Source organism: Canariomyces notabilis (assembly GCF_033297395.1).
Source record: "Canariomyces notabilis strain CBS 508.74 unplaced genomic scaffold N656scaffold_1, whole genome shotgun sequence".
Classification (NCBI taxonomy): domain Eukaryota; kingdom Fungi; phylum Ascomycota; class Sordariomycetes; order Sordariales; family Chaetomiaceae; genus Canariomyces; species Canariomyces notabilis.
In genome coordinates, this window is record NW_027041823.1 from 2749062 (window position 1) to 2776769 (window position 27708).

Sequence of the window (27708 nt, forward strand, 5' to 3'; positions counted from 1 at the left end):
TCAATCCGGGTCGCGGTCGCGACTTAACCCCTTGAATTGGTGCCTCGATATCGTCCGAAACGTTGAGGCGGTCGAGGCGTCGCAAAATCAGGGATCACAAGTACCTTGGGGGATTGTAGTGCAAGCAATTGATTTCTTAAGAGTTGTCGGCTTCGCTTTCCTCGTAGCTTCGTAAGGCTGATAGCGTGTCTCGAGCCTGTGTTTGGTCAACGCAGTCACACGTCGCCAAGTGGGGTTGGCGCATTGATTGGTGGGCCCTGGGGCCATGGATTGTGGCTTGCCGCTTAGCCTCAGAATTCCGGGCTGTCCACTTCGCGCTGTCATCCAACAACGGATCGTCACAAGACCCCTAAAAACCGTATTCATTAGGCTTTCGAAACGCTCAACAACACCCACAGTTACGTATATCGACGGCATCTCACGACTCCCTATTACTGTAGCACATAGTTTGGCTGCAGCTCTTTCGACAAGCACTCCTTCGACCGCGGCTGATAAGCCCGCCTTTCTGCGCCGACTCGAGCCGCGCAGAGCACAACGAGACCGACAAGGTACCTGATGGCGACAACGGTCGACGCCTAGTCAATTTTAAGACACCGTTCTTTATCAAGATACCAAGTTCAGATCAACATAGATTGACTGCATTTCGAGTCTGGGCAATCCGTCAAGCCCAATGACGGGGTACTCAACGGTGGCGTCTGATAGTGCATCAGGAGGTGCTATCGGCGGAACCATGGCGCTGTGAGTATATCCTCAGCCTTCCCGTGCTACCTGACACTGATGGGGGCATATTCGCTGATGGTGCATCGTGCTACAGTCCACGTCGGGCTCGCAACCCGAAGCTGGGTGGCGGGCACGCTTCGATGATGAGCAGCAACATCAACCTGTTGAATACCAGTACGTCTGGACACAAACAAGACGTGGAGGGCCATGCGCTTACCACTAGAGACAGTCATCGGTGCAGGAACGCTTGCCATGCCTTCGGCCATGTCCCATTTCGGTATCATGCTCGGAGTCCTCCTGATTCTGTGGTGCGGACTCACCTCGGCTTTCGGATTGTACCTCCAAGCACGCTGCGCTCGATATCTCGATAGGGGGACATCTTCTTTCTTTGCGCTCTCGCAGATCACGTACCCGAACGCCGCCGTAGTGTTTGATGCAGCTATTGCTATCAAATGCTTCGGAGTTGGCGTGTCATACATGATCATCATTGGCGACCTCATGCCCGGCATTGCACAAGCATTTGGTAGCGAACACACCGGTTGGTCGTTTCTGGACAACCGTAAATTCTGGATCACGGTGTTTTTCTTGCTCTTTATCATACCGCTCAGTTTTCCCAAGCGGTTGGATTCTCTGAAGTACACCAGCATCGTTGCCCTGCTGGCAATTGGATATCTGGTCATCCTGGTTGTATACCACTTCGCGGCCGACGAAATTCCGAATAAGGGGGACAGACGGGTCATTACCTGGGAAGGGCCGGTTGCGGCATTGAGTAGCCTGCCCGTCGTGATCTTTGCCTACACATGCCACCAAAATGTAAGTTTGCCCCGTCTTCGGACGCTCACTTGGCCCACTAACTCTGCCCAGATGTTTTCGATCCTGAACGAGATCAAAGACAACTCGCCCAGTAGCATCGTCGCTGTTATCGGAGCTAGCATCGGTACCGCCGCATCCGTCTACATCTTGGTGGCTATTACCGGCTATCTCACTTTTGGAAACGACATCCAGGGCAACATCGTTAGCATGTGTAAGTGCCATCTTGCCTATCAGACGGATAATCCCCTGTTAACATGACTATCACAGACCCTGCATCGATCGCATCCACCATCGCCAAGGCCGCCATCGTAGCCCTGGTAACATTTAGCATCCCGCTGCAGGTCCACCCCTGCCGCGCCTCCGTTGATGCCGTGCTACGGTGGCGTCCAAACAGCGCTCGGTCGCCCCCGCCGCAACCCGGCAGCCAGCCCCTGCTGCCTTCAAGCAATGCAGCCACCGCCCCCGTCGACAGCCACGGCGCGCCCGTGGTGGCCATGTCCGAACTTCGCTTCGCCCTCATCACCAGCGCCCTCCTCATACTAAGCTACATCACGGCCTTGAACGTCTCAAGCCTTGACCGTGTGCTGGCATACGTCGGCAGTTCCGGGTCGACCGCCATCTCGTTTATTCTCCCCGGCCTGTTTTACTACAAGATCAGTGACCCAGACAGCATCTACCATCAGCGTCTTTCTAAGGAAGACGACGATGTCGATTTTGACGAGGACGGGGATGAAGATGAGAACGAGGATGAAGGCGGCCTGGCAGGATCGGCAATGTTGGCCAGCGTGTCCAGTATCCGCTCCCAAGCCAGCGGAGTATCGCGCGCCGCCTCCTCCCGCTGGGGGCGATGGCGATGGCGACGCAAGTGGCGGTGGGATCTGGAGCACCTTGAGACGGGCTTACTAAGAAAACTGGCGCTTTGTTTGTCGGTCTATGGGGTGTGTGTTATGATTGTGTGTCTGACGATGAATACCTTCTTTTTGACGGCGCATCACTGAGTTGTGATGTGGGGTTCCGTGGCAGACCGCCGGTACGGTATAGTTCGGACAGTTGAGTTCGGGACTATTGCACACGAGTGGAGACATTGTTTAGTTTGTGCATATTGTCTGGAGTATCTGTAGAGTTTGGGAAGCATGAGCGAGGGGTTGAGAGGGTATTTGAACTTCTTTTTGGGCGTTTGGGTGGACATATACGGAGTACAAGAGACCAGAGAAGGCATGGTCCCAGCTACAGAAGTTTGGATGGAGGATTGGAGGTTGTATGTACGGGGTTCTCGCAAAAGCATATACACTCTCCAGTTCCGCACAGTACATCATCTGTGCGATACATTGTCCATATCATGTATGATGCCAGTTATTAGCAGCCATGTGTCGTAGATTTTTGTTATATAGATTAGCGCAACCCCTGAGTGAGTACATGTCCAAGATGGCAACAGCCTTCGAGAGTCCTGCTTGCTTAGAGCCCCTGACACCCCCTCCCCCATAATATACCAAACATAGCGGACAGTGTTTCCTTCGAATAGTCCAGCAATCATCGGGCAATCGAGGCATCGGTCGACATAATGCTTGTTGCCGCTGTGGCTGCTCGGAATCACGCCCAAAGCCAATGGAGAAGTTGAAGCCCCTGGTGATATCCGTATCATTCAACCCCCAGATCTCGTTTTGTAAACGCCGTCTATAACTCCCATGTACACAGAACCTCGCAAATATAGATACAGTCGATCGATAATATGTCGTCGCAATCTCGCTCTCACTTCTTCACCGGCTCCTTAGCCGCTGCCGCTGGCGCTGGGGCTGCCGGTCTGTATTTCGGCTCCATAATGCCAACCTGCACACGCAGAACAGAACCATTAGCTCTACCCCATAACTTAACTTCGGTTATGCCCAACCAGATATCGTCCCTCCCGGAGGGCCCTTACCAGCGATAATAACCTCCTGACAGTATCCGTCGGTTGCGCCCCGACGCCAATCCAGTACTTTGCTCTTGTGATGTCCAGTTTGATGTCCTTGTGCAGTTTCCCCGAGCGATCGTACGTGTCCCTTTTCGGGATTGGGTCGTACGTGCCTAGGACTTCGAGAGGCCGGCTGTTGCGGGCGGTTCTGTGAGGGGATGGATATGTTAACTCCAGAACGGAAAGGGGACAGGGGAAAGGGGGGAAATGCGTACCGTGCATGGGCGACGACTATGTTGTAGAAGGGAGCGTTTGTGCGCCCGAAGCGCGCGAGGCGGATCTTTACCACCATTTTGCTGGGTCTGGAGGATGTAAGGGCTGTGTTGAAGGTCTGGATTTAGCGTTCCCGTCGACGACGGTTGCGATCATTTTTGGACAGTGCCGCCGATTGGATGGATGCACAGACCAGCGACTTTGGAAATCGCGGCCCAGGGCGGCGCCCCGAAAGAACCAATCAGAAGCCCCAATCAGCGTCGGCACCCTGAGCTGCTTCCCCGAATGCTTCACTCGTAGGTTGCATTCTCAGCTTTTAGGACAGAACAAGCAAGCTGATGTCAGTCGGCCTCATTCCCCCTCCATCCGATTTGTGAAGCTCCAGCTGGGGTGCAGACGCACACTTAAGGCGGACAAAAGCCGCATCTTTGCATCCGTCTCCTCACTAATTAAACTGCATACTGCTTCATGGTCGATTTCCCAGGATGGCGCTCAAGGTATGTTCAGGCCATGGGCAAGGCTCTGAGGAATCAGACTCAGACAGAAACATCTGCAACGCGACATCTTTCCCAGAACGATGCACGATTGAGCGATCACTTCTAACAGTTCCAATGGCACCCAGACTCTTTCGGCAAAGGCTGCAGCAGCTCTGGACAAGGAGCTGATGAGTACCGGCGCCTTCTCCCTCGACCAACTCATGGAGCTCGCCGGTCTCTCTGTTTCCCAGGCTGGTTGGTCTAAATTGCCAACTTGGTGACGGATCATGAGCTTCTGGCTGATGCGCGTCTTTAGTCTATCGAGTCCATCCCATTGACAGGGGAAGGAGAATTTTGGTTGCCGTTGGGCCTGGCAACAATGGTTAGTCAACAGCAGCGCGCAACCTGAGTTTTACTCGAGGCTCGGCAAGTGCGCTCACCAGTCGCCCATCCAGGGGGTGACGGCCTGGTCGCCGCACGCCATCTCCGTCATTATGGCTATCAGCCGACCATATACTATCCAAAGCGAAGCAAGAATGATCTTTACCAGGTAACGAGGATTTTTCCTCTTCAGAGCTGTCTTACGGCTTTCCAGCCCACTCAGAGGCTACGCCACGCCAGATTCATCTTCAGGGTCTGCAAAGTTGCCCCTGAAGAGGCCGGTGCTCAGCAAACTTCTAATTTTGATTGATTTTGTGGCTAAAGCAGGGTCTTTGGCCAAGTCAAGGAGATGGCTGCATCTTGGGGTTTGCCCCCAGCCCAGCTTTCGTGTACTTTGTCTTGTTTTGGGTATTCCTCGCCGTCCCTCCTGCCCGGTCGCTTATTCGTGTCGTAGCGCCTTGCGAAGCAATTGGAGGATCTCGACGTCCCTTTTGTGGACGACTTCCCGACTGCTCTGCAGTCAACTGACCACGTCGTCGACGCCATATTCGGTTCGTGTCAAGCTCCTCCTCTCTCTACCTTCCCGCCACTTTTCCTCCTCCATCCGTCGTAGACTTCGAGCTGAACTAGTTCAGGGTTCAGCTTCTCTGGCGAGGTCCGGGAACCGTTTCCAGCCGTGATTCAGGCGATGGCTGAGACCAAGGTCCCGGTAACTTCGATCGACGCCCCGTCCTCCTGGAACATTGAAGAGGGCCCGCCCAAATCAGGAGTCGGAAGCAACTTCCATCCTAACGTTCTCGTCAGTCTAACTGCGCCCAAGCCTCTGGTCAAGTATTTCAAGGGCCGCCACTTCATCGGAGGCCGGTACGTACCAAGTCTGCCCCCTGCCGGCATTGTTGGCTCCGCTGATCGCGCGAGCCAGGTTCGTCACGCCGGCAATAGCAGAAAAGTACGGCTTCGACGTTCCGGCCTATGAGGGAGTCGACCAGATCGTCGAAGTTGGCCCCGGTGGGCTGAGGCTCTGAGTGCCAGGGCCGCCTGAAGACTGGGCCGATGATCCACCGCCTTGCCCCCTTCCTGTTACATCACCGAGCAGCCGCCACCCCTACTGTTAGGACAGACCGGACTCGGGCAGCCTCCCTCTTCCATGACAATACGGGAAATGACGGTACCGTTAGGACAGGTCACCAACGGGGGGTGGAAGTCCTTGCAGAACTCGACATAGACGAGGTAGTCTTTCCCGCAAGCTGGGCAGTCACTGGTGATGTGCTCAGTGCACATTAAAGTATGGCGGCCCAGTGGTGCCCAGCAAGGTCGACAGATGGTTGTATTTGTCGGCTCCGGTGTAGAAGATGGTTGGACGACATGGGGCTCCTGCTGGCCTTGGTTGTGTCGCGGGGGGTTTCGTTCCGGCGGAGACTATGGGAATGGTGATCCTTTCGAGGGAGCAGGTCCTGCGTGGAGCAGCAGTCCCGGAGGTTTATCTGGTATCGTCTGAATGGAGAATAGGCGGGAACGCAAATCCAAGCTCCTGTCCTTGTGGGAGACACCCCCAACTGTTGGTTGTGTCAGTCAGGTATATGGCGGAACGGTACGTATCGGGGCGAGGCTTGGCACTACCAAACAGCTGCGTGTTGCCGTTGGGGAACGTCTTAATCGCTGAAACCGGCGTCCCTGGGAAAGCTGCGGCAACGACGAACCATATTGGCATGTCAAGACAAGCCTGAAAAAGGAAAGATTGCTACTAACCACCAGCAGACAAATTGGTCATTTTCCAAACAGCAAAGCGGTATATATTCGGCGCATCCGCGATCCGCAGTGCCGTTTTGCTGCTACCTGAGGCTCTTAGCCGGACCATTTGCTCCATAACGCTTCTGATAGGCTGGCGCTGCACGGGGCGCCTACAAGATCTGGCAGCTCCCGCACGAAGGGTCCTCTCAGCAGAAGCCCTGTTCCAGGCGCGCCTCGATTTCGCAATTTTGTTTCTATCCCACTTGGTGCTGTCCCCGGGTCTCGTGTCGAGGTTGGCTTCGTCGCTGTCCTTGATGGGACATGTAGATCCCTACATCAAAAAGCCGGCGACGACTCAGCATAGTCGGGAAGCTTCCATGCGAAAGAGCATCCCGTCCTTCTTTCCAACGTTAGTACTGGCTACCGCAGGTTGTACCTTTTCGCCATAGCTACTAGGCGGTGGTACAGTACCAGATAGCGTCCATGGGGACGCATGTACCTCCATACCTCCAGGAGACAATGTCTCGCTTTGCGCGACGGCTCGGTCCTCACCGGGGTCCATCTTGTCATTACCCCACCCTGGACGCAGATGGGAAGAATGCAGCGAGCACGCTATGCAATCCAGCAAGACAAGACGGCCGATCCGGTGATGTCTTGTTTGCGTAGTGCTTCGTGCTTCCCGGGAACTTGAATTGACGACGGCGAAAATCCACAAAATCCACATGCCCCTCGACATCAGCCACGCCTGCCCCTCATGAACCTTGGATGCGGGGCGTAGTTTCCTTGCTTTGCTGTCTCTCAGCCAGGGCTGTGGCGTTGTGCGACCCGCTCCTCACGACGACGGGTCCCGCTCTGTCGCGAGCCCCGCATTGGCAAGGGTGCTACGCATTTTGGGAAAAATGGAGGGGGGCGGGGGATTGATGGGAAAGGGAAGTGCGAAAAGGGAAAAAAATCGGACAATGCTCGTACCAGTTTCATTTTTTGGGTCTGGACCAGGCCCGACCTCCAGCCTTAACTACCTTGGCGACATCTAGCGATCGAAAAATCCCTGGACGGCAGCGCCATGCATTGAACTGACGGGCCACTGCTCTGGAATGCAACATTCAAAAAACGACATCGGATCCGGCTGAGCCTAGCGTCGAGGTGACCCCAAAAACGCAGCTGGGCACCATCCGAGTCGCCCAATTGCCAGCAGAAGCTGCGCCTCGGACAGAAAGCTCGCTTCCCGAAATGGGAGCTCTGCCTGCCGAACATGCCCACTCCGAGTCTCACCGGACCGCCGGCCGGCAGCCAAACTCATTGGACTTCCCGGGAAGCTCCCGCCCGAATGGATATCGCTATCGCGGCAATGGAAAAGAAACTTCCGCCGGACGCTATTCTTTCAGGAGCTTAACCGCGCTGTCCACCCCTTCCCCCCTAAAGTTCTAAACCTTAACCACCACCGTCCTACACGTGTAGTATCATGTCGAAATGGGCATACCACTAAGGAAAGAAGTCATCGACAACTTGCTGGGGCGATCTTATTCCCGGCGCACAAGCCCACAAACGTCAGCATAGACGAGCATATCTACCTCCTTATCTCGTCAGCGTATGAGGGACCTCAAGTAATTCCTACTACTTACAGGTAGGTACCTTACTGTACTGACCCCAGGGCGCCACCTCGACCAGGAGCTCACCCTGACTGACGAGCTTTCTCCAGGCCCAGATGCTCGATGCCACAGCGCTACATAAAGCTAGCCAGTAGTGGCTTGTGGCTGGACTTCGCATGATACGATGATGATGATCCGGACCAGTGCTGTCCAGTGCGTTCACAGGACCCAAGAAGTAAATTCCTTAGCTATCTCGCTTCTTGTGGAGGATGTTGCGAGCTAACGTTAAGCTACCACTCTGTGCCGTTGTGACTTGCGCTTCCACACCCATTCCTTCACCGTCATGCACGGGAGACAAGCTTTTTCCAAAGCTGATTCGTCCGAGCTCAACGATCAAATAACCAGCTGCCAGAAAGCTCGCTCAGCTCGTCACCGTGTGCCTGTTTCACAGCGGTCTAGATCGCCCACTGCTTCCGGAGTACCGAAGTACCGACATGGGAGCCCCCTGTTCATGCCGTCAAAGGTACCACCGGGACGGGAATATCCTCAAGTTCGCCACGATTGAGGCTTTGACTTCCCAAATCCCATCACACTGATGCCCAATTTCCCATCCCCCGCATACGCTCGGCGCCAATCTTGCCAATTCCCCTAACCCTTCGCCTACGATCGGCAGCCATTTCAGCTGCGTTGGTGCTAAATGACGAGTCTATTCGCCACAACCACGCGGTTCTGTCCGCATACTTTGTTGACATGGCAAGCTGCGGGTGTAACCGGTGAACGGTGAACCCAACCGTCCGGGTCCAGATGGCTGGAATGTCTTGGGAATTGTCGCTAAGGGGCAGCACGCAGCTCGGGCCGGGGTTCCATGTCAGCCAGGAGTCAGCTGTCAGTCGGGAATTTCCAATACATTGAACTCGCTAGGTTCATCCATTGTTGGGCAACTTCGGACAAGCACGCGCAACTTTGATAGTCCAAACTATCCGTTGCATCCATCTCCGATCTTCACGCCTCCCCACCCACCTGTTGATCGACTGGATCGGCCGTTCAATTGAACCTTTTGTCTGTTCTGATCGGTTTGATTTTGCCGCCGTCAGGGTCACACTGACACATGTACATACACGTGTATCAGGCCCCTGCCGGCTAACCGGTCTCACAGCGTCACAGCGAACAAGCCTGCCGAGCGGTTGATGTGCTCTTGACATGCTCAGTGCATCACCAGCCTCAGCCCAATGTCCTCCCTACCCGGCCGGGCCCAGGTACAATACAAGCCGAACTACTACCTACCTTACGAACCACTGACTCGAGGGTCTGTAGCAACGGAGAGGTCAGCCTTAATTAATTTGACAGATTGCGCAAGAGGGATTGGGGAGCTGGGGGAGCGAATTGGCTTGGGTTTAAGTTCAGATAACGGCCCACTCCTTGGCATCCATGATGGCACTGCAGGATACTGCCGGTACAGCGAGCCTCCAGCGTCCCTTGCTGGAGTCCAGGCACATCAGCCACTGGCAGCATGTTTACTAACCTGGAAGAATCTGGCTGGGTAAGTATACGTTATTGGTAGACATTCCATTGAGGAGTATTTCAGTACGCCTGGGTTGCCGATTAGATCGAAAGGAGGTGTGGCTAGGTCTCCTTACCTAGGTACATACCTACTACTCGGCATAAGGTTCGGAATCAGCGAACAGGGCCTTTAACAACACATGTAATGCGGTAGCAGTTGGAAGATCAACAACAACAGAGGCAGAGAAATAAACAGGGGATTATCGTGCGGACACACACTACTTCAAAGGAGGTACAGTACAATAATACAATACGCCAGTCTCACAGACTCACAGAGTGTGAAGGAAATGACTGGCAAATATCCAGGACCTGGACCAGTAAAGGCAAGAGAAAGCTGTAAAGTTAACGCAGAAGATCCAGTCCAAGAGATCAGGAGATGGAAAACCACCCTTTGAGAATCAAGGTGCAGAGTACATGTGAGAGGCGAGAGGGAAAAAATTTAAAAGAAAAAAAGAAAAAAAGGGAAAAAAAATGAAAGTATCATATCAGACGGGAATTGAGCCCGACGTGGGGGTCGAACCCACAACCTTGAGATGACGGAGAACCCTCCTTAAGAGTCTCACGCTCTACCGATTGAGCTAGCCGGGCCGGCAGCCAATCATTCCTCTGAATTTGGTGAGTGTTCGGATCGAAAATTCGGCTTATGTAGGGCTTGTAGGCAGATGGAGGCAATTTTTTTTTTTTTTTTTTTTTTTTGAGTTGGAGTCTTGGAGACGAGAAAAAAGCTCAACAGGGCAGGGCAGGGCAGGCCCGGCACTGCCGGCAGGGTATTCCAAGGAGTAGCTCCGTACTGTCATTGGTCGATGGGTGTGCATGTGGGGTGAGGTTCCTGATAAGGAAGGCGTGACTTACACAACCTCGGACAACCTAACAACCCCAGGACACGAAGGTCGAACCCTCAAGCTCACTTGGACTCAAATATACGACGCAACTTGCTCGTCCCAAGCTTGATTCAAGCCAAACGAATCTCCAAGATATGATTAGAAGCGATCGAAGCAATCAGCTAGCCCGGCGCCCATGGGCATGGACGCAATGGAGACTTGAGTTCCAGAAAACCGCGGCTGCGGGCTGCCCAGATTCTAAGACTCAGAGAGTACATGCACAGAACTCACAGAGGTGTTTGTTCTTCCCTGGACTTTGATCCATTGCCATTAACCTCGGATGTGAGGTTTCTTGTCAAGGCCTGATACCATTCACAGGTATTCGTGAAGTATTCCAGCATACTTAACAAGCATAGACGCATGGGCACTCATCTATGATAGGTAGGTATGCAAGCCGAAGAGGTCATTTGACACGGGAGAGTCGTAAGTTGCACTCCTGTTCTGGGAAAAACAAGTTACCCCAGCGTCAAGTTGCGACTAGTACAGGTCATGATGCTTCATGATTCATGAATGTGTATGAGGTCCGGTAGATCACGGCCACTTTTGAAATGAATCTGAGTGTATTCCATGAATAGACTAAAGATCCCCAAGCCTGTGTACCATCCAGCTTGCTCCAGCTTAAAGTTCAATTTATCTCTTCAAACATCTAGTTTGAATAAATGTAATAGTACTAAAAGCTACATGCATCGGAGCTTGTGTGCTGACTTCAGGTATTCGATGGTGGATGATATGGCCCACAACCACGGTTTGGCTTCAGGTTCAAGAAGACTAAGTCTATGCATTCATGACCACCTTAAATTCAATGGTCCGGAGTGCGTCCGGCTCCAGGTTCCTAGGCCATACTTCGCAAGTTTGTATCGTGATACAAGCAGAGGCTTCGCCATGGGATTCAAGTACTTATGTTACCGATAGCTAATGTAGAGACTGGTTTCGGTCTGCAAGAATCAAGTGACGCAAGTGCGACTGTCTGTCAAATGATGTCCGTTATGAGGGTTAAATATCCTCCCGTGGTAAACATAAAGCATCAAATGGTTTCTATACCTTCTTCAATTCCAGTTTCTTGCACCAACGAATTAATCAGTCCCATCAGTGATCATCTCAAACTCAAAGTATATGCCCGATCCCCCCAAACACACCGAGTCAACACACCGAGTCCAAGGTATTATCAAACTCGAATGGTCAACGGTATACACAGTTCAAGACATAGAACAATTCTATTCTCATCGTAAGCAGGACTGACCAGCCTTGATTCGTAGTGTCCTCGGATCAGGAAATGAACCTACATGTATGAATCCAAACCCGACGCATCAAACAACTATAAGCTTGAGGCCAAACTGCGGTCCTCAGCTTGCACACTCAACAAGCCCTGCAGTGGCTGAAGATGTACCACTACGACTAGGTATACAACAGTGAAACCGTGCCAAACAAGGCATTTCCGCTCCTTGCCTGTCGTCCGTCTATAAAATTGATCCAATAACATGAAGTGAAAAGTCGTCATCAAAGAGAACTCGAATACATGTATGTAATCACCCAACCAGGAAGAAGTTCATGCCATAGTAGTACTAAGTAAGAAAGAGGTGCCAAAGACTCGACTAAACATATACGGTGATAAACAGACCCCATCCCTAGTTTACCTTCCCCCTGCCCACCCCAGCACGTACCCAGGCTCCAGCTACATGTGGCCAACCTCAGCTTCAGGCTCACCGGTAGCCGCCGCCGTTGCCCCAGTAGCCCTGACCCTGATTCCCACCGTGCCCACCACCGCCACCAGCAGCATGCCCATAATCCCCCCCCTGCTGTCCGCCGCCGTACCCGCCGGCCGTAAAACTCCTCTGAGGCTGTGGATGCGCCAGTTGGGCCGGGCTCGCCGACCTGTTGTTGCCATCAAAACCACCGCGTTGCGACGGCGCAGGCGAGGCGACTCGCATCTGGGGATTCGGACTAGTGAAGCTGCGGTGTGGAGGTTGCTGCGCAAAGTTCCGCTGCGACGATGGGCTCATCGCAGACACAGACGGGGCTGGTGACTGCGCGTGCCTAGCTGGTGGCGGTGATCTCATGTCAGAGTACGGCGTCCCCATCCCGGGTGACGCGGCGCGAGGCGACTGCGCTCCCGCACCGTGTCCGTGCTGGAGAAGGGGCATGGGGCTTCGCATGGCGGTGGCGCTGGCAGCGATGGCGGCAGAGGATGAATCCCACTGTTTCTCGCCCAGTGGGGATGCCTCGGCAACGGGCGAGGGCGGGATGCTGTAGCTGTCGTTGTCGCCGAAATGGCCGTCGCGCATGTCTTTGGCGTGGTATTCGCTTGCGTTGGTGACGAAGCTGTCCGGGTCGACGCCGGCCTTTTTGAAGCGCTCGAGCTCGAGCCGCTCGGCCTCGGCGCGGGCTTCGGCGGCTTTGGCCTCACGGGCTCCGCGGCGGCGTTGGCGGATGCAGTAGATTAGACCCCATGCGACTAGTAAGACGCCGAGGCCGGCGGCGCTGGCGTAGATGGCGATTTTGGCGCCGCTGGGCAGTTCGTCCCATTTCTGGGCGAGGGTCTTTTCGGGCGGGGCGGTGATCACTTGCTTGACGGTTGAGTTGCCCCTGTCCGCGGGAGGATGGTCAGCTGATCTTTCGTAAATACGGCGGTGGAAAACAGGGGAGCTTACGACACCACCTGGATGCTCTCCCACGAGCCGCTTTTGTCGCCGTACACGTATTCCTTCCCACTGCTATAATCGGCGATGTGGGCGCTCTTGACAAACATGTCGAACGGTCCCTGCCCGTAGTCGGTGGTGCCTCCAGCCCATTCCCGCGTTCCTTCAGGGAGTCTCGGGTCGCCGCCGGCCCAGATGCCGATCGATACGCGCATCGGTGTTTGGGGATAGTAATACGAGTTGTTTGCATCTTTGGGCAGCAGGGTGCGCACCTTGGCGCCGTCGACGTAGAAATCCAGATAGTCTTTTGTCCAGACGGTGGTGTAGTTGTGGTAGTCGTCCTGAACGCCGCCAGAGACAGGATGGAAGCCGGCGTTGCGGAAGTCCGGAACGCCTTTTCCAAAGTAGTTGCTCTGGGCGTAGGTCTCGTTGCCGCCAAAGAACTCCCAGTCGATCTCGTCGAGGTTGTCGCTCAAGAACATGACAGAGCTGATGACGCCAGTCCCTTTCGAAGCCTTCAGCCAAATCTCGGCGCGCCCCCAGAAGAAGTAGAATTTTGAGCGTATGGTGGGCGAGTCGCCCTGCTTCGAAATCCTAAACTTTGCTCCGGTATTTACATCGTACTCGACGGGGCCGACCGTGGTCTCCCAGATATCGGCGTTGGGGGTTTGGTTGAAGTTGAAGTTGTATTCCATGCCCAAGGCGGGGTCGGGCGGGCAGGTCTTGTTCATGGGGAAGCAATCCGTTGTGACTTGGGCGACGGCATTTTGAACGAGGATAGACCCAGCCAGCAGCGCAATGGCTGGGGACCTGAGTGATCGGGATAACCACATGGCTGAGGCGGATGCTGATTAGAAAGGAGACGATGACGGTAGGGTGATTCGAAGCAGCGACTCGGAGGGCCAGTCGATCTCCGCTCGAGAGATGTTGGGTATCGTAGGTGATATTTCGGCTTGAATGCTCAAGATTGCATATATGTATGTAACCTTTAAATCGAATTTCAGGTGTCTCCAGGACTCCGATGCAGAAAAGAGTGGATGAGCAAAAGCAGCTGAAGCCAGAAGATCAAGTCAATTGACCGGCAGCAGATGTGGAAAAGACAGTCGTGTAGACGTGAGGTATCGAAATAGTGTGTGGGCCGAAAAAGTTCACGGTGAGAGATTGCGACGCCTCTGCTGAGGATTTGGACAGCAAGACGGGCTTGCTACAGAAATGAGCGACAGCCAATTCAAAAGGAGTGGACACGACACGGAGGTCAGCACATGATGGGGAGGAAGCGATGTGTCTCGAGAGGATGGCGACGATGAGGGAAACGCCGGCAGCACAGGTCGCGGGGAAAATGGAAGGGAGGATCAAGGGGTAAAAGGCGGCGTGCAGATAAGTGCAGGTACCCGGAAGGTCCCCTGCGACCAGCCCAAACGGGAATAGCTTGCCGTGAGCACGGATCAACACTGCACAACCCCTGAATTTGTGGCACTGGCAAGGGTCGGTTTTGACCCTGGCTGTTTGCACAAGTGTCTTGGCAATTCAGCTCTGGGAGCGACTTCCGCATTCAGAGATTGGAGATTATCAACAACGATTGGGATTTTTGGATTCAGAAACTCGGTACAACACGATGGGATCTAGATAAGTTCAACCCTGTTGTCTTTGAGTTTGGAATCTCCTGGCCCAGTGACGTCGCGGGACGAGGAAAAGGTGCAAACACCAAGACGGGTTTGGTGTTTCATAGCTCCGCATCTGCACAAGCTCCTTGTGAACGCTATGGAACTTGAGCAAAAGATGTTGCAGCGAATGCTACCCTGACCGCCACGGATCGACATAATTTGCCAAATCTTGGCCGTTTAGGCGGATTGGCCCCGATGCTGCGCCGTTATCTCGGGATTGAGCACAAATGCTGGTGAAGGCATCACCGTAGCACGCTGCGCTCGTCGCTGGAAAAGCTTCACCGGATCATCAGCACGTACATTTAACAGCCTCCAGCGTTTGAAATTAATAGTCCCGCAGCTGACCCATAGCATTATCGACCCAACGTCATCTGTATTAATCGCCTTGTCCTTCACGCAGCACGACGCTCACCCACATCTCACTCTGCAAGAACAGGTTGTAGTTGAAGCTCTTCCACGGCCGGTAGGGATACACCAGCTGGAGGTCGAAGCGGCGGAGCAACTGTCCCACACCCCAAATCAATATCAATATCAACGACCACCATTCTCACTGCTTGCATCAAATACTGGCAGTAACCAGTCCTCAACATTTCAAGTCCATTCGGAGGGACACTCACCTCTACAAAAACCTTATTCAACTCCATAAACGCCAGCGTCTTGCCCGCGCACCCCCACCGTCCATAGCCAAACGCAAGCTCAGCAACCCGCCGCATCTCGGCGGCTTTCTGCCCATCTTCATCCGTCGTCGCCTCGATCCATCTTTCCGGGCGGAACACGTCGGCGTCGCGCCCAAACACGCCCCGGTGCCGCCCCGTCGCCCAGAAATTTGGTGCGATGAGCGTCCCTGGGGGCACGTGCTTGTCGTCGATTGTGTCGCCTTCTGGGCTGGGGACTACTTTGAAGGGCAGCCCGGTGAAGGGCGGGTAAAGGCGGAGGCCTTCGTAGATTACACCCTTTCTCACCCCGTCCTATGTCAGCTTGGAATCTTGACGTTCAGGCTTGTTCCGCTGAGATAACTTGGAGCGGGCAACTTGAAGCATGGGACAGATGTTACCTGCAGATACGGCATCTCCATAGCCTCGGCATTCGTGATGGGGCTCGAGATCCTGCCGGTGCGGATGCCCCGGTCGATCTCGGTCTGCAGCGCGCGGTATGCGAGTGGCGTGGTGAGGAGGTACAGCAGGGTTGCGCGGATGGCGGTGGCCGTGGTGTCGGAGCCGGCAACGATCTGGAAGAGTGCTTCGGCCTCGCACTCGCGCTTGCTCAGACCGTGCCGGATGAAGGAGCCCTGCATGTGCCGTCCAAGGTGCAGATGGTTAGTGTATGTCCTGCCTGTGCATGGCTGCTAACCACAAATTGGGCTATAACACTGACCAGCATGTCATCTTTGTCCTTTGCGTCGGGTCCGAAGCGTTTGTTGACGACTTCTTGGGCGATTCTGCAGGGAAGGCTCATCTGTCAGTGGTGGCCAGGCATGAGGGACTTGGAGTGGGAATCACAAACGGCATGATCCTCCCAAATCCCCTCTTATCTCCCGGTTTCGGCCCAGCGAGCTTGAGCACAAGCTTAGACCCTATGATGGCCCGCAGGTACGGGACTGCGCCGGCCACCACGACGGGCGCGGCCACCTCGTTGAGCATATCGATGTGCCCATAGATGTCCTTCTCCTGCCGGATCAGCCCAAACTCCTGGCCAAAAGCGACCTTGGAGATGGAGTCCAGGGTGAAGAACTGCGCCATGGGCGCGAAGTCAAACAAGGGCATGTTTGCCCTGTCACTCGGATTCCTGGCCGCGTACTTTGTGCGGATCTTGTCGACCATCTGTGCCATAATTAAATCAATATCCCCCTCGAGGTCCGGGTTGTCCTTGCCCGCGTACCCCGGCGCCGTTTGCGCCTTGAGCCGGTCGTGCGCGGCCGTGTCGAGCGTGCTGAACATGGAGTCTTCGTACCGATCGATCGTGTTGAGCTTGTACCAGCTGGACCGGGCGTATTTGGACCGCGCGGCTGACATGCGGCGGATCACCTCCGGGTCGGATGTGATGAGCTCATTGGGGCCGATGCGTATCGTTGAAGAGGGTCCCGAGCCGTACTGCTGGTTTGCTGCCGCGAAGCGCTCGCCCATGCTCCCTCTGCCAAGGGTGCGCATGAGCCAGAGGTAGGAGAAGTGGCTGAGGAATGGGCCGTTGAACTCGCGGAGGCGATACCAGGCGAGGAGGGAGGATGTTATGTAGTAGCAGAGAGCGAGCGTGCTCAGGATAAGGAGGTATGAGCCAGCGGTAGGCTCTGCCTTTGGGGGCGATTCCATTGTATGTAACACTAGCTGTAGTCAAGGGTTCAACGGTCGCTCTTGTTGTACTAATGAGACTGAGCCTGGCTGCTTTAAACTTGATCTTTCAAAGAGGCAAGCTCAACAACTTAGGGGTTATCAATATGGCATTCGGCCCGGGGCTATCATGGATATCTTATTCCTAGCGGGAGATGACGGGAAACGGTTCATGACGACGGAAGAGGTTCAGGTTCGCAATGGTGGGAGGCCACAGAACTCGAGCTTCTACCCCGCTACTATACCAATCATGGAGGTGGCTGCTTTGAGGCAGTGACCGGGGTGTTATATGTGCTTACTCTCATGTTAGGGGCTTGTGTGCTAACGCGGGATCCGGCCGCCACTCAGCTGGCGCACCCTGCCTCTTCGAACCAAGCCTAGTATATCGTGTTTCCGGCATGAATCTTCACTGCGGCATCTATCCATGGAACGTTCACCGTTTTGAATTTTCTGGTATATCCTGCTGCTGTCTTGATGAATGTGTAGAGTGCTATGTAGGTAGTATGTAATCGGATCAGGTAAGGTAGGCTTGCAAGTACAAGTACGAAGTGCTGTTCAACTCGTCCTACACATATAAGTTGAGTACATCTATTATTTGGCATGTACTATTTGGCTCGGGATGTACGAATCCACTGAGAAGTGGCCTGAAAGTGTCGGATCAGGAGATGGGAAAGGAAGAAGACGATAGCTACCAGGGTACCCTCATGGTACAATATGATGTCTTGTGCGTTGCTCTAGACAAGGGGAATAGATTTGTTTAGTCTCGGATTGTAAGGTATCGTTGCTCAGACATGACCTGTTACTAGGATGGACGTCTCAAGATGCAGCAATCTGTCTGCGCAAGCAACGGGGCAAACCCCCTTAATGGGCTATTGGTAGATCCATATGTTTGATCAGGGGTCTCGTTGAGCCTTAGGGCGGCCACTCTTACACAAACATGCCATGTAATGAGGGCCAACTGATAATAAATTCAATGTTGATTGCTCTTGTAACCTAGATCTAAGAACTCCACCAAGAGAGACAAAGTGAGATTGAAGTATGGGTTCCATGACTAAGAAGTGGATGAGCAACCTGGATGAAGCCAAAGAGCAAACAGCTATAGTGACGACAACCATCATTATATTGCAAACCCCCAATTTGCTTCAGGTAGCCAGCATCCCCCCCCCCCTATTTTTAACTAGTATATTAGCAGAGCTGATTCCACTTGTTGCACACGTCGGCCATTGATAAGGTCTATCCGTGCCGCATCCATTACCTGCCTATCCCGCTGGTCAGACAAAGCTAAACGAGACCGCAACGATTGGATGAGGTAACTTACTCCCCGTTGAGTGCCGTGATTTGGCGCCGTTTCGGAATCGGTCGAACCTAACGACTTCGAGGGAGAGCTCCGCCGACACGATCCGAGCCGAAGCCCCTGATCACTCATCATTACCTGGTACTACAATGCTAGTACCCTCAGCGCCGAACGGTATCGCAACCAGATCGTCAACCAATTTTGCTTCCCTTTCCATGTCACAGTCCACGGCGCCCGGCGACATGCCACGGGAGCGGCCCACCCCACGGATACAAAGAATCCAGCGTTGCTTCATCCTCCGACTGCCGGATGATGTGCTGGTCGAGATCATGAACATTGAAGGAGCCTGGCCGGACAAAGCTTATAACTATAAACTGGCCAGGCTCTACGCCCCCCGTTGGGCCCTAACGTTGGTTTGCCGCCGGTTCTACGCTCTCTCTATGCCTCTCCCGTACTCAACTATTGTCCTTGGGAACATCCTCGACGCCCCCCCAATGACGGTGCTCTGCTGGCGGAGGGATCTGGAGGAAGCACTTGACAAAGTGAAGTCTAAATTTCGCTGTCGGGACTCTGGCACTGTTCTCATAAAGGCACTGGAGCTTCTACACAGGAGCGTCCGGAGAAACCAAAGTCTTCTGCTCTTATGTAGACACCTGGTACTCGACATGCGCCTTTCCTTGTCGATCGTCTGGACCCAGGCCCCGCTGCCCAATCGCCTCCGAATTCCAGTGACCTGTATGTTAACCGGGTGTAAACAAGTCAGGAGCCTCACCATTCTGGGAGACGGAGTTGTCTACCTGACTGCTTACTGGGACCTCCTATCAGCCGCTTGGGCTAATATGACCCGTTTGGAGAAGATCCTCTTGATCGGGCCCCAGCCCCGCTGCTGGGCGCCGCGGCGGCCCCGGAAGTTGACACTTATCGGAGAGCTTGCGCTCAATACTACGGGGAGCAACGTGATGCCAGACACCCAGGAGCCGAATTTCTTCGAGCTCAGCGATACTTCTAGAAATCCGGAACTAAAGGTAATAGTTCTGCTAGTCCTACCTTACACAGTCAGATGCAAAGGATAAGGTTCAGACGGGGCTAACCAAGGAAATCAACAATTACTAGAACATCAACAGCCCCTTTCAGTTTCAAATTACTGAGGTCTGTGTTGAAAACTTTGAGCTCGATGGAGGGCTAGGGGCCTTGCAAGCTCTGCTATGTTGGTCCAGGAGACTCACCAAGTTTACTCTTATTGGAACCTGCACCACGTTACTTAGAACCACATCTCGATTTGCGAAGCGTGCGGGACTTTATACTCCCCTTCGCTTCGTCGCTAGAGTCCATCCGGGTCAGTCGCGTCTACGCCCTGACTCCTGAGCTCCTGATCAGGAACCGAGGTCTTGTCGAGGTCGACTTCACCCCTTTCAAGCAATTGACCTTTTTGAGTTTATCTATCTGCTTGGCTTGGGTGAGGCGTTATGATTCAAGTCCGATTGATATCTTAGCCCCGTGCCTTCAAGTGTTTGAGCGGTTATTTGAGCCCGGCGACGGGTGGTCGGGGGACTGGGTGGACGCCTATAAACTCAGCGGCTTCCAGCAACGGGAGGAGGATTTTCTGCGAAAATTCGCGGGGGCTGCCATAGCCCGTGAGATTCCGCTACGGCGTATCATCATTCGTTCCACGCCTGAGCCAATTATTGAGATCCCGTGGGCTAGGCCATATTCAAGCGAGGGCTTGGAATATCCTTGGGATCGTATGGATAGGCTTGCGGCCGAGATTCTACCATCGGGCATCCAACTGTCCTATAATGAGCCGTCCGTGACAAGGCAACAGTACGAGGATCTGGTAGCGGAAAAAGTTGAGACCCTTAATAGACAGTATGAAGATTACCAGGCATGGCGACGACAGCGAGGTTTTCCTCGCAAAAGGCCAAAGCTGGTACTAGTCACGGATCACGGAAAAATCTCTTATGTAAATACTTAGTGATCCAATGAAAGCAACTGGCTCGCATAATCGCGGCCAGTGGGTGGCTGCCCGTTCATGTTGCGAGTCTTGTTGTCAACGCCGCTGCCTTTGAAAGTAAGACCATCGGCTGCTGGGGCAATCCCCGGAATTATCTGGGTCCGCTTGTTCTACATGCATCATGGGTGGTTGTTAAAGCAACATGAAAATGAGGCAGTTAATGTCAGCGCAAGACTGGAGCTCATCCTCGCCATTGAGTCTGATACCTGTATGTACAAGGCGATGGGACGTCCCAACTGTAACTGCTCTATTCTTCCATCTTAAAAGCATTGAAACTTGAATGAACCAGACACTAGTGGTATAATCTATACCTATTCTATCATATCCATTACTCTTTCGGCCTAGGCACACCACTGATCTCGGCCAACTCCTCCAGCAACCGATCCTGCACCGCCGTATCCTCCGCCAGGGCACTCGGCTTCCTCTCTTTCGCACCACGAAAATACCCCCCCGGCGTCCACCCCTCCTCCCCCTCGCCCAACGCAAGCATCACAAACGAGTCAATCGCCTCCTCAAGATTATCCGTCGCCGACTTACCCCCCATCTTAGTCGGAACCCAACCCGGATCAACCGAGTAGCACCTAACCCCTGGCCCCCAGCGCCGCGCAAATGCCTTGGCAAACATGACATTATGCAGCTTACTATCCCCATACCGCGTGGCCAAAATCTTCTTACCACCCTTCCCATCCACCCCAACCCTCGGCTCCCCGCTCATATGCAGACTCGACGACACATACACCAGCCGTTTCGGCCGTGCCATCAGGCAGGTCAGTGTGTACGGCGCGAGCGTATTCACGGCAAACAGCGTCGGCAGGCCGGATTTACCCGGGACGCCCTCCATCTCGGTGTAGACGCCCGCGTTGTGGAGGATGGCGTCGTACGGCCCGTGCTTGTCGGCCTCGGCGGCGAGGGTTTTGGTTTCCTCGAGGCTGGATAGGTCGGCTACCAGGACTGCTGAGGCGCCGGGGCAGGCGGCCGCGGCGTCACGCGCGCGGGAGGGATTGCGCGCGTGTAAGATGACGGTGTGGCCGAGGGAGATGAGGCGTTTGGCGGTTAGGGAACCGAGGCCGTCGGAGGAGCCGGTTATGAAGATGCGCGCCATTTGACTGGATGTTGGGGTGGGTGGACTGATAGGTATTAAAGGTTCATATCAAAATGGAGGGGGTGGAAATTCTGGGGAAGGGGAGACCGAGGGGCAAAATAAGTAAATGTCATCGGCGGTCTTTGCAGTTTAAGTCCGGGCCATGTGCATCATGCACCGATCGTCCGAAGTCCACAGCCGTGGCCCGGATATCCGGGTAATGATTACTGCTGGATCCATCCAACTCCAGTTTGTTCCAATGCACCTGCGAGCCTGCAGTGCATTTGGCCACAGGCTTGGGGATGGAGCCCGGTCGCGGCCCGGAACCGGATTACAAATCGATGTCGGGCCGGGATCCTGAGCTTCGGAGCCGAGGAATTGCGCCTCAGGTAGCATACGCAGGGGGAAACGCAGAAATGCATTTGCACCTTGAACCACAAAGCCGGAAATCCAGCGTAGAACTTGAAGAAACCCAAATTGACTCTGAGCAACGTCCATGTCAGCGCAGGCTGGGGAAATCAACCAGAAAAGCCGCCCGCCCGTCATCTTCAAGCCCCAATCCCTCAACCGCCACGCTATGCTCTACTCGCGATATGTAGGTATGCTTCATGTCCCCTTCACTCCCGTCCTCACTCACCCCCGACCACCATTATAATCCGCCCCGCCCGCCTTCCTCAACCTCTTGATAATCTCCCCCTCATCCAAATCCCTCCTCTCCCCAGCATCCACCTGCACACTATAATGCGCGAGCACCTTCTTGACCGCCCCGGCCTCAATACTAACCCTCGCCTTCCTCATCACTTTCGTGTGTTCCCCAATCCAAACCACCAGACAGAACTTCACGCGTTTGCTCTCGGCGTCGTTGGCGTACTCGACCCGCACGTAGGCGTATTGCACTTGGGAATCGTCCAGCTCCGCGGCGAGCTCGGCCAGCCCGCCTGTGCCGGTCTTGCTTAGCACGAGTTGGTTGCCGGTTGGTGCTGCGTAGGAGATCAGAAGCCAGTTGGTCGCGTCCTTGTCGGAGCGGACGGCGTCGTACGCGGCGAGGATTTCAGGGGCGTCGGCGCCCGACATGGCTAGCTGGTGGTGAGGTGTTGGGGGGTTCCCGTCGGTGAGGTGGGTTGCTCGGCGGGCGTCAAGAGAAACTGGAAGCGCGGGGTGCGGTGGGGGGTTTGAGCGGTCAAGTGGTTGCGATCGCCCAATCTTTGTCGTGAAAGTGCTATGCAGATGATCTTGCAAGATAAAGACAGGTCATCCGACTGCAATTGGGCTTTTGGGGCGAGCAATTGACGCCAGGGAGCATGCAAAAGTCGAGGTGAAAGGGTGAATCGCGAGGGCGGAAGGGAAGGGGCAGTGCAATGTTTCAGGGGTCCATTCGCCCAAGGCCTTGGCGCACCTCGGCGCGAACATCTCAACCCTAAGGTACCCTAACCCCCAGGTGCCTCATGCTCCGAGGTCCTCTTCTCATCTTGACCAACGGGATGTTCCAATGAGAGGGATTCAACCTGCAAGTATTATGGAAGCTATATATTACATTACATCCTTTCCCCTTTGCTAGTAATATGTGCACATAGCGAGTAGTCCCAATCCTTCCGAAGCCACAACCCAAACTTAAACCGAGCCAGTTACCCACTCCAGAGTCCCTTAAGAGTCCCATCTACCTTATACATATATCGAAACAACAGACACTACCTACGGACCCCGATCCTCAGAGTCGAAGCCGACTCAAAGCCAGGGACCTCACCCTTACCACACCCCACTAACCCTTAAATCCCTCGAACTCTCCCCCACCCACACCCTACACCTCCCCTCCGTACCGAGGCCTGTAACCATGACCCAATTCTGCTCTTGCACATCCCAATAACTCAAATCCCTCCTCGTCAGCGCAAAATGCGCCGTCCCAATCTCCCCCGGTTTGAGGTAAAGCTTGTCAAACCCCCTGAGCACCCTGACCGGGAAATCCACCCCGTCTTTCTCAGGGTACTCCAAGTACAGCTGTGCCACGACCGCGCCCGCCACGGGCCCATCATTCCTAATGTTCACTGTCACCTCGGCGTAGATGCCCCACAGATCAGGGTTGCCGCCCTCGGCGCCGCCTGCTCCGCTTAACGGTTGGGCGGTGGAGTATCCGTCTGGGTATGGATAGGGGCCGGGTTCTATGTCGTCTACTGATGAGAGGTATGGGTAGATGTATTTCTCCAGCGGGCGGAAGTTGGCAGGGAACAATGCCTGAGTTTTGGGCGGGATGGCGGTTGGGTATGTAGGGGGTTTGGCGGCGGGACTCGGGCGGGGAAGCGGGAGAGGTGACTTGGTTCTGTGCGACGAGACGCGGAGGTTGCTGAAGTTGAAGGTGGTGTAGCTGAGGCCGAAGCCGAACTCGAAGCGGGGCGAGATGTTGTGCTTGTCGAAGTAGCGGTAGTCGATGTAAAGGCCCTCGGAGAAGTCTTGCTGCGGGACCACGCCGTTGGGGAGGTAGAGCACCTGCCCGCCGGGGCCGTAATCTGCAAGGCTTTTGCCGATGGTAAAGGGGAGGTGGCCTGACGGGTTGGTGTCGCCAAAGAGGATATCGCTCAGTGCGTTGCCCGACTCTTGGCCGGGGAGGTTGGCGAGGAGGACTGCCTTGACGTTGGGCAACTCGATCCACTTTTCCATCAGCACGGGACCGACGGCATGCACGACGACCAAGACATCGCCGCTCCCTCCGCCGCACCTGCTCGCTACGTTGACGATGAGGTCGTCGCCGCCGCTCTGAAGGTTCAAGTCTGGCCGGTCGCCCCGAACATTGTCCCACTTTGCGAAACCCTCACCCGAGTCGGCGTTGACGAACACGATGCACAACTCGAGGTCGTCGATTGTCGTGTTGCTGCCGCTTAGGACTGGCTTGTTCGTGAGGTATTCGTGGAGCTCGACCTTGGAGTCGTCAAACTGCTTGCGAAGTGCCTCGACGGGTGAGACCAGATAGGGGAACTCAACAGCTCCGGAGCCCCAGCCCGATCCGAGCGTGCCTTGATTGCTGAAGGGGTGGTTAGTATCACAGAGTACCACAGCAATAATTCGAGAGGTCGATCCTTATACGTACCAAGCGCGGTCTTTGCAGAAATTTGGCCCGTTCCCAGGTCCGGCATCCTCTCCAAAGATTCCCACCTTGAACTTTCCCGAATGCAGCTTCCCAGTCGCCCGTTCAACAATCGTGCGCCTCGTCTTGAGCCTCGACTCGTCAAGCCCCTGTCGACTGATTGGCAGCAACCCTTCATTTTTGAGCAACACGGTCCCCTCGGCGGCCACCTCGCGCGCAATGATGGAATGGTTGGCCTGGACCTCCACAAACTCGTTGACAACAACCTCCTCCTGCGGGCTGGGACTACCCGGGGAAAGAACGCCCATGCGATCATCGGTCCACGACGAAAAGTTCGGAGGACGCCGTGGGAATTTAGCCTCATCGTCCTGACCCATCTGATACCACGCCGCAACGATACGCGTCACCATATCATTCAGCCGCTCCACGGGCACACTGCCGTTCAGGACGGCCCTGGTAAGCTGCGGCCCCCACAGCGACTCACCATTTGCCCATCGCAGCCCATCCCCCGGCATGGTCATATCCAGCCCGGCCAGCGCCGTGGCCACACCCGCCCGCTGCGCAAGCCAGTCGCTCATCACAAACCCCTGAAACCCAAGCTCATCCTTCAAAATCCCATTCAGCAGCTTACTATTCCCACACGCGTAGGAATTGTTAACCATATTATACGAGCACATAACCGCCGCCACGCCCGCCCTAACCGCGTCCCCAAACGGCCAGACATACAACTCGTGCAGCGTCCGATCATCAATGTTAGCACTGATAGCATGCGGCAGGCCCCATTCCCACGGCTGCCGGAAATGCTCCTGCTCATTAGCCACAAAGTGCTTGATCGTAGCCATAACCCCCTCGCTCTGGATGCCCTTGACTGTCTCAGCCCCAGCAACGCCCTGGAGATACGGGTCTGCGCCGAACCCCTCCCAGTTGCGTCCGCCGGCTGGCATCCGGCCCAGAGGTCCCACGCAGGGGCCTAGGAGGACATTGATCCCCTTTCCTCGGGCTTCAATGGCGTGCGCTTTGCCGCGGGCGTACATGAGACGGCGGTTCCAGGTCGCGCCGACGGTGATGCCGGCTGGGAAGGCGGTGATGTTGTCGGCGAAGCGGATCCCTAGGGGGCCGTCTTGCAGTTGGAGTTGAGGGAAGCCGACGTGCACTGCGGGACCGTTCGTGCCGACTGCTAACCCCATCTGCCAGCCTGTTCCGGTTGTGATGTTGACCTTCTCGGGGAGGGTCATGCGGCTGACGAGTTTGGAGGCTTTTTCGTAGCTGGCTGCCCAGGTGTGGGCGATCCCGCCTTTGGGAGAGGGGTACCAGGGCGGGGAGAGGCCGTATGGAGGCTCGTCTTGGTATTTTTTGTAGAGGAATGCGCCGCTGAGGGTGAGGAGGAGGAGTAGGATGGCGGTGGCGGCCAGGGTCCAGATGCAGCATCGGCTGCGCCTCGAGAGGTTCTGGATAAGCGGCCATCGTCCGAGTCTTCGGCGGGGAGCCCGAGCGGAAGGTGTCAAGGTATCGTGGTCTAAGAAGTCGGTCGCTTCAAAGTCGGATCCGGAGTCTTCGCCGTCGCTGTCCAGTGATTGCCTTCTGGTATCCTGGAGGAGACCTTCCCTGCTCTCGTCGCGAGCCATGTCGTCGAGCGGGCTTTACTCGGGTCGTTGGTTTCGAAAAAGAGGATGTCTGCCTCGCAGGGAGCGCTGACAAGATGAAGTTGCCGGGTAGAATGTGCGCGTTCCTTCAGGTCCGCGCCTGCCGCCCGACGAGACCCATACAAGTTGAATCCGACAAAACTTGGACAAAAGACTCTAAAAGATTGACTGAGCTCGATGCGAGTCTCTATTACGCTTTGGTGGTCGTCATGTTGACGGAACTACTCTCCCTCTCAAGAGCAGACTTGTCAGCCGCAGAGGAAGCTGCTCAGCTGAAAATGCGGCATCTCCCGTGGCCAACGGGCTGGACTTGGACTTAGTCGGAGCTCGAGGGCCAGCCCCACAGTGCCGCACGGTACCGGTACTGTATGTATGTATCCGTACCTCCGTACGGTTCGTACGGTGCAGCGCTTTTTGATCGTTGGGAGGTTTCTGGTGCCATATGGAGCACTTAACTAATAAGCTAATCCATCAGCATCCTCGGTACTCCGTATGCATGGAGAGTTTGACGAAAGTCGGAGTCAAGAGTGTACGCTCGGTAATCGGAGCTGACCGAGGTGAGTCTGGCAGGAGCCATGCCCACCCCCACGCCGGCATCGGTGCCGCGCCGTGACACGAAACACGGGGTGGCCCGGCAAGCACGAGCAACCCCACTGGCATCAGCCAATCGTGTAATCGAGTCTGCGCCTATCAAACAACCCTCGACCTGAAGCGTTCTTCACTAGGGACTTTTGCAGCAATCACCACGAGTTGTGAATCGGCATGGTCATTGAAGTAAGGTACGAAGGTAAGGCTCTTACCACATTGGCCTAAGCCTTGCCTTAACGGGGGCTAGCAAGCTGCTAAAGAAGATGAAGATTGAAGAAAGAAACCGCAGAGCGTTTTCGGCGTCCCCACTCTTCAACGTCAAATCGAGATAATTACCCGCTCTGGCATCTTATCTCCAACCTTGTCACAACGCGACCAAGCGCAAATCGCTCGTCAATACGATCGAGTAATCGAGCTCCAGCGGGACCAGGAAACGGCGATGTCTCTGTTTGATGCGAATGCTGCTTGGGCTGCATATGTCTCAAGTTAACCCAATGCATGGTGGACACCAAGATCACCAAGATCTCAAACATTGTGCTTCTAGAAGCACCATCTGCTAACCGCTATGTAGGTACCTAGCTTACACGCGACAATCATTCCTTGATGGCTTTGAGCTCTTCAAACATTTAAGACCCATCTTAATTCGTCCCCGATTGGCCAAACAAAGCTAACAACAAGGGTCGGCCGTCTAAAACCTATGACTGATTGATTCGGTTCCGCTTATCTCTTAGCTGCATGACAGCCTTTCACAACTCCGGTAGTCAGGTCCCAACCAGGCAAGGGTCCAGACTGCAAAGCGAGGGCTGCGAGGGCCCTATCGCTCTGATATCCACAGCTTGCAGAATCACATACGCCCTTTGATCTGATACATTGTACCATCCTAACCAGAAAGATGCCCTCGATAATGGATGCTGACTGATGCCTGTTACTACATACAACCCGACCTCCGTCCCGCAGCACCTCTGGGTGGGGGCGGTAGAGAAGTCCCGACTCCCGAGTCGTCTTTGCAGTGGCATCCCCAGAATTCGCCCATTCGTCCCAAGCCATCGGGTAAGCCATCTGATTCGGCAGAACCT

The 27708-nt window shown here is 54.8% G+C and overlaps 12 protein-coding genes and 1 non-coding gene across 13 annotated transcripts; 3 read left to right on the plus strand and 10 right to left on the minus strand.

Moving 5' to 3' along the window:
* Positions 1–310: 310 nt before the first annotated feature.
* Positions 311–2932, plus strand: N656DRAFT_774106 (uncharacterized protein). The gene is made up of 5 exons (XM_064814195.1): positions 311–738; positions 815–894; positions 950–1533; positions 1585–1744; positions 1801–2932. The coding sequence occupies exons 1-5, from the start codon at positions 671–673 to the stop codon at positions 2529–2531; spliced, it is 1623 nt and encodes a 540-aa protein (XP_064675454.1). The 5' UTR covers positions 311–670; the 3' UTR covers positions 2532–2932.
* Positions 2732–3436, minus strand: N656DRAFT_68293 (uncharacterized protein). Its single transcript, XM_064810582.1, has 2 exons — positions 3422–3436; positions 2732–3360 (listed from the first exon to the last, which is right to left on the minus strand). Exon 2 carries the CDS (start codon positions 3173–3175, stop codon positions 2846–2848), a length of 330 nt encoding a protein of 109 aa, XP_064675455.1. The 5' UTR covers positions 3176–3360; positions 3422–3436; the 3' UTR covers positions 2732–2845.
* On the minus strand, positions 2803–3856 carry N656DRAFT_774107 (ribosomal protein S16, mitochondrial). Its single transcript, XM_064814196.1, has 3 exons — positions 3700–3856; positions 3452–3632; positions 2803–3360 (listed from the first exon to the last, which is right to left on the minus strand). The coding sequence occupies exons 1-3, from the start codon at positions 3774–3776 to the stop codon at positions 3283–3285; spliced, it is 336 nt and encodes a 111-aa protein (XP_064675456.1). The 5' UTR covers positions 3777–3856; the 3' UTR covers positions 2803–3282.
* A 326-nt stretch (positions 3857–4182) lies between these two features.
* On the plus strand, positions 4183–5579 carry N656DRAFT_786471 (YjeF N-terminal domain-like protein; the record flags this gene model as incomplete). The annotated part of the gene is made up of 7 exons (XM_064816526.1): positions 4183–4194; positions 4320–4428; positions 4490–4555; positions 4629–4723; positions 5009–5105; positions 5190–5418; positions 5477–5579. The coding sequence occupies 7 exons, from the start codon at positions 4183–4185 to the stop codon at positions 5577–5579; spliced, it is 711 nt and encodes a 236-aa protein (XP_064675457.1).
* Positions 5513–6909, plus strand: N656DRAFT_68279 (uncharacterized protein). The gene is made up of 2 exons (XM_064810580.1): positions 5513–6261; positions 6313–6909. The coding sequence occupies exons 1-2, from the start codon at positions 5907–5909 to the stop codon at positions 6732–6734; spliced, it is 777 nt and encodes a 258-aa protein (XP_064675458.1). The 5' UTR covers positions 5513–5906; the 3' UTR covers positions 6735–6909.
* A 3024-nt stretch (positions 6910–9933) lies between these two features.
* N656DRAFT_t9 lies at positions 9934–10022 on the minus strand. Its single transcript has one exon. It is a non-coding gene; the product is annotated as a tRNA-Lys (tRNA).
* Positions 10023–11587: 1565 nt separating this feature from the next.
* Positions 11588–11914, minus strand: N656DRAFT_69038 (uncharacterized protein). The gene has a single exon (XM_064810644.1). It carries the CDS (start codon positions 11811–11813, stop codon positions 11631–11633), a length of 183 nt encoding a protein of 60 aa, XP_064675459.1. The 5' UTR covers positions 11814–11914; the 3' UTR covers positions 11588–11630.
* A 101-nt stretch (positions 11915–12015) lies between these two features.
* On the minus strand, positions 12016–13784 carry N656DRAFT_700070 (glycoside hydrolase family 16 protein; the record flags this gene model as incomplete). The annotated part of the gene is made up of 2 exons (XM_064810834.1): positions 12016–12898; positions 12964–13784. The coding sequence occupies 2 exons, from the start codon at positions 13782–13784 to the stop codon at positions 12016–12018; spliced, it is 1704 nt and encodes a 567-aa protein (XP_064675460.1).
* Positions 13785–14549: 765 nt separating this feature from the next.
* On the minus strand, positions 14550–17154 carry N656DRAFT_774115 (cytochrome P450 monooxygenase). Its single transcript, XM_064814197.1, has 5 exons — positions 16119–17154; positions 15990–16053; positions 15670–15903; positions 15233–15568; positions 14550–15117 (listed from the first exon to the last, which is right to left on the minus strand). The coding sequence occupies exons 1-5, from the start codon at positions 16919–16921 to the stop codon at positions 14992–14994; spliced, it is 1563 nt and encodes a 520-aa protein (XP_064675461.1). The 5' UTR covers positions 16922–17154; the 3' UTR covers positions 14550–14991.
* Positions 17155–17239: 85 nt separating this feature from the next.
* Positions 17240–17684, minus strand: N656DRAFT_69041 (uncharacterized protein). Its single transcript, XM_064810645.1, has one exon. The coding sequence runs from the start codon at positions 17539–17541 to the stop codon at positions 17317–17319; it is 225 nt and encodes a 74-aa protein (XP_064675462.1). The 5' UTR covers positions 17542–17684; the 3' UTR covers positions 17240–17316.
* Positions 17685–20572: 2888 nt separating this feature from the next.
* Positions 20573–21346, minus strand: N656DRAFT_700074 (NAD(P)-binding protein; the record flags this gene model as incomplete). The annotated part of the gene is made up of 1 exon (XM_064810835.1): positions 20573–21346. One exon carries the CDS (start codon positions 21344–21346, stop codon positions 20573–20575), a length of 774 nt encoding a protein of 257 aa, XP_064675463.1.
* A 612-nt stretch (positions 21347–21958) lies between these two features.
* On the minus strand, positions 21959–22399 carry N656DRAFT_699973 (actin depolymerizing protein; the record flags this gene model as incomplete). The annotated part of the gene is made up of 1 exon (XM_064810827.1): positions 21959–22399. One exon carries the CDS (start codon positions 22397–22399, stop codon positions 21959–21961), a length of 441 nt encoding a protein of 146 aa, XP_064675464.1.
* Positions 22400–22822: 423 nt separating this feature from the next.
* Positions 22823–26397, minus strand: N656DRAFT_744550 (glycoside hydrolase family 3 protein). The gene is made up of 2 exons (XM_064812881.1): positions 24405–26397; positions 22823–24338 (listed from the first exon to the last, which is right to left on the minus strand). The coding sequence occupies exons 1-2, from the start codon at positions 26024–26026 to the stop codon at positions 23072–23074; spliced, it is 2889 nt and encodes a 962-aa protein (XP_064675465.1). The 5' UTR covers positions 26027–26397; the 3' UTR covers positions 22823–23071.
* Between the last annotated feature and the right edge of the window lie 1311 nt (positions 26398–27708).

What these genes read in the sequence shown, in the direction of transcription:
- N656DRAFT_774106 (XM_064814195.1), top strand. Translation starts at nt 671, where the DNA reads ATGACGGGGTACTCAACGGTGGCGTCTGATAGTGCATCAGGAGGTGCT. An exon ending in CATCAACCTGTTGAATACCA is followed by an intron (nt 895 to 949) that starts GTACGTCTGGAC and finishes CACTAGAGACAG; the next exon opens with TCATCGGTGCAGGAACGCTT. An exon ending in GGGCAACATCGTTAGCATGT is followed by an intron (nt 1,745 to 1,800) that starts GTAAGTGCCATC and finishes TGACTATCACAG; the next exon opens with ACCCTGCATCGATCGCATCC.
- N656DRAFT_68293 (XM_064810582.1), bottom strand. Translation starts at nt 3,175, where the DNA reads ATGATACGGATATCACCAGGGGCTTCAACTTCTCCATTGGCTTTGGGC.
- N656DRAFT_774107 (XM_064814196.1), bottom strand. Translation starts at nt 3,776, where the DNA reads ATGGTGGTAAAGATCCGCCTCGCGCGCTTCGGGCGCACAAACGCTCCC. An exon ending in ATAGTCGTCGCCCATGCACG is followed by an intron (nt 3,633 to 3,699) that starts GTACGCATTTCC and finishes ATCCCCTCACAG; the next exon opens with AACCGCCCGCAACAGCCGGC. An exon ending in TCAGGAGGTTATTATCGCTG is followed by an intron (nt 3,361 to 3,451) that starts GTAAGGGCCCTC and finishes CTGCGTGTGCAG; the next exon opens with GTTGGCATTATGGAGCCGAA.
- N656DRAFT_68279 (XM_064810580.1), top strand. Translation starts at nt 5,907, where the DNA reads ATGGTTGGACGACATGGGGCTCCTGCTGGCCTTGGTTGTGTCGCGGGG. An exon ending in GGCAACGACGAACCATATTG is followed by an intron (nt 6,262 to 6,312) that starts GCATGTCAAGAC and finishes AACCACCAGCAG; the next exon opens with ACAAATTGGTCATTTTCCAA.
- N656DRAFT_69038 (XM_064810644.1), bottom strand. Translation starts at nt 11,813, where the DNA reads ATGACGACTTTTCACTTCATGTTATTGGATCAATTTTATAGACGGACG.
- N656DRAFT_774115 (XM_064814197.1), bottom strand. Translation starts at nt 16,921, where the DNA reads ATGGAATCGCCCCCAAAGGCAGAGCCTACCGCTGGCTCATACCTCCTT. An exon ending in AGGACAAAGATGACATGCTG is followed by an intron (nt 15,904 to 15,989) that starts GTCAGTGTTATA and finishes CGGCACATGCAG; the next exon opens with GGCTCCTTCATCCGGCACGG. An exon ending in TGAATAAGGTTTTTGTAGAG is followed by an intron (nt 15,118 to 15,232) that starts GTGAGTGTCCCT and finishes GGTGTGGGACAG; the next exon opens with TTGCTCCGCCGCTTCGACCT.
- N656DRAFT_69041 (XM_064810645.1), bottom strand. Translation starts at nt 17,541, where the DNA reads ATGCCAAATAATAGATGTACTCAACTTATATGTGTAGGACGAGTTGAA.
- N656DRAFT_744550 (XM_064812881.1), bottom strand. Translation starts at nt 26,026, where the DNA reads ATGGCTCGCGACGAGAGCAGGGAAGGTCTCCTCCAGGATACCAGAAGG. An exon ending in TTCTGCAAAGACCGCGCTTG is followed by an intron (nt 24,339 to 24,404) that starts GTACGTATAAGG and finishes CCACCCCTTCAG; the next exon opens with CAATCAAGGCACGCTCGGAT.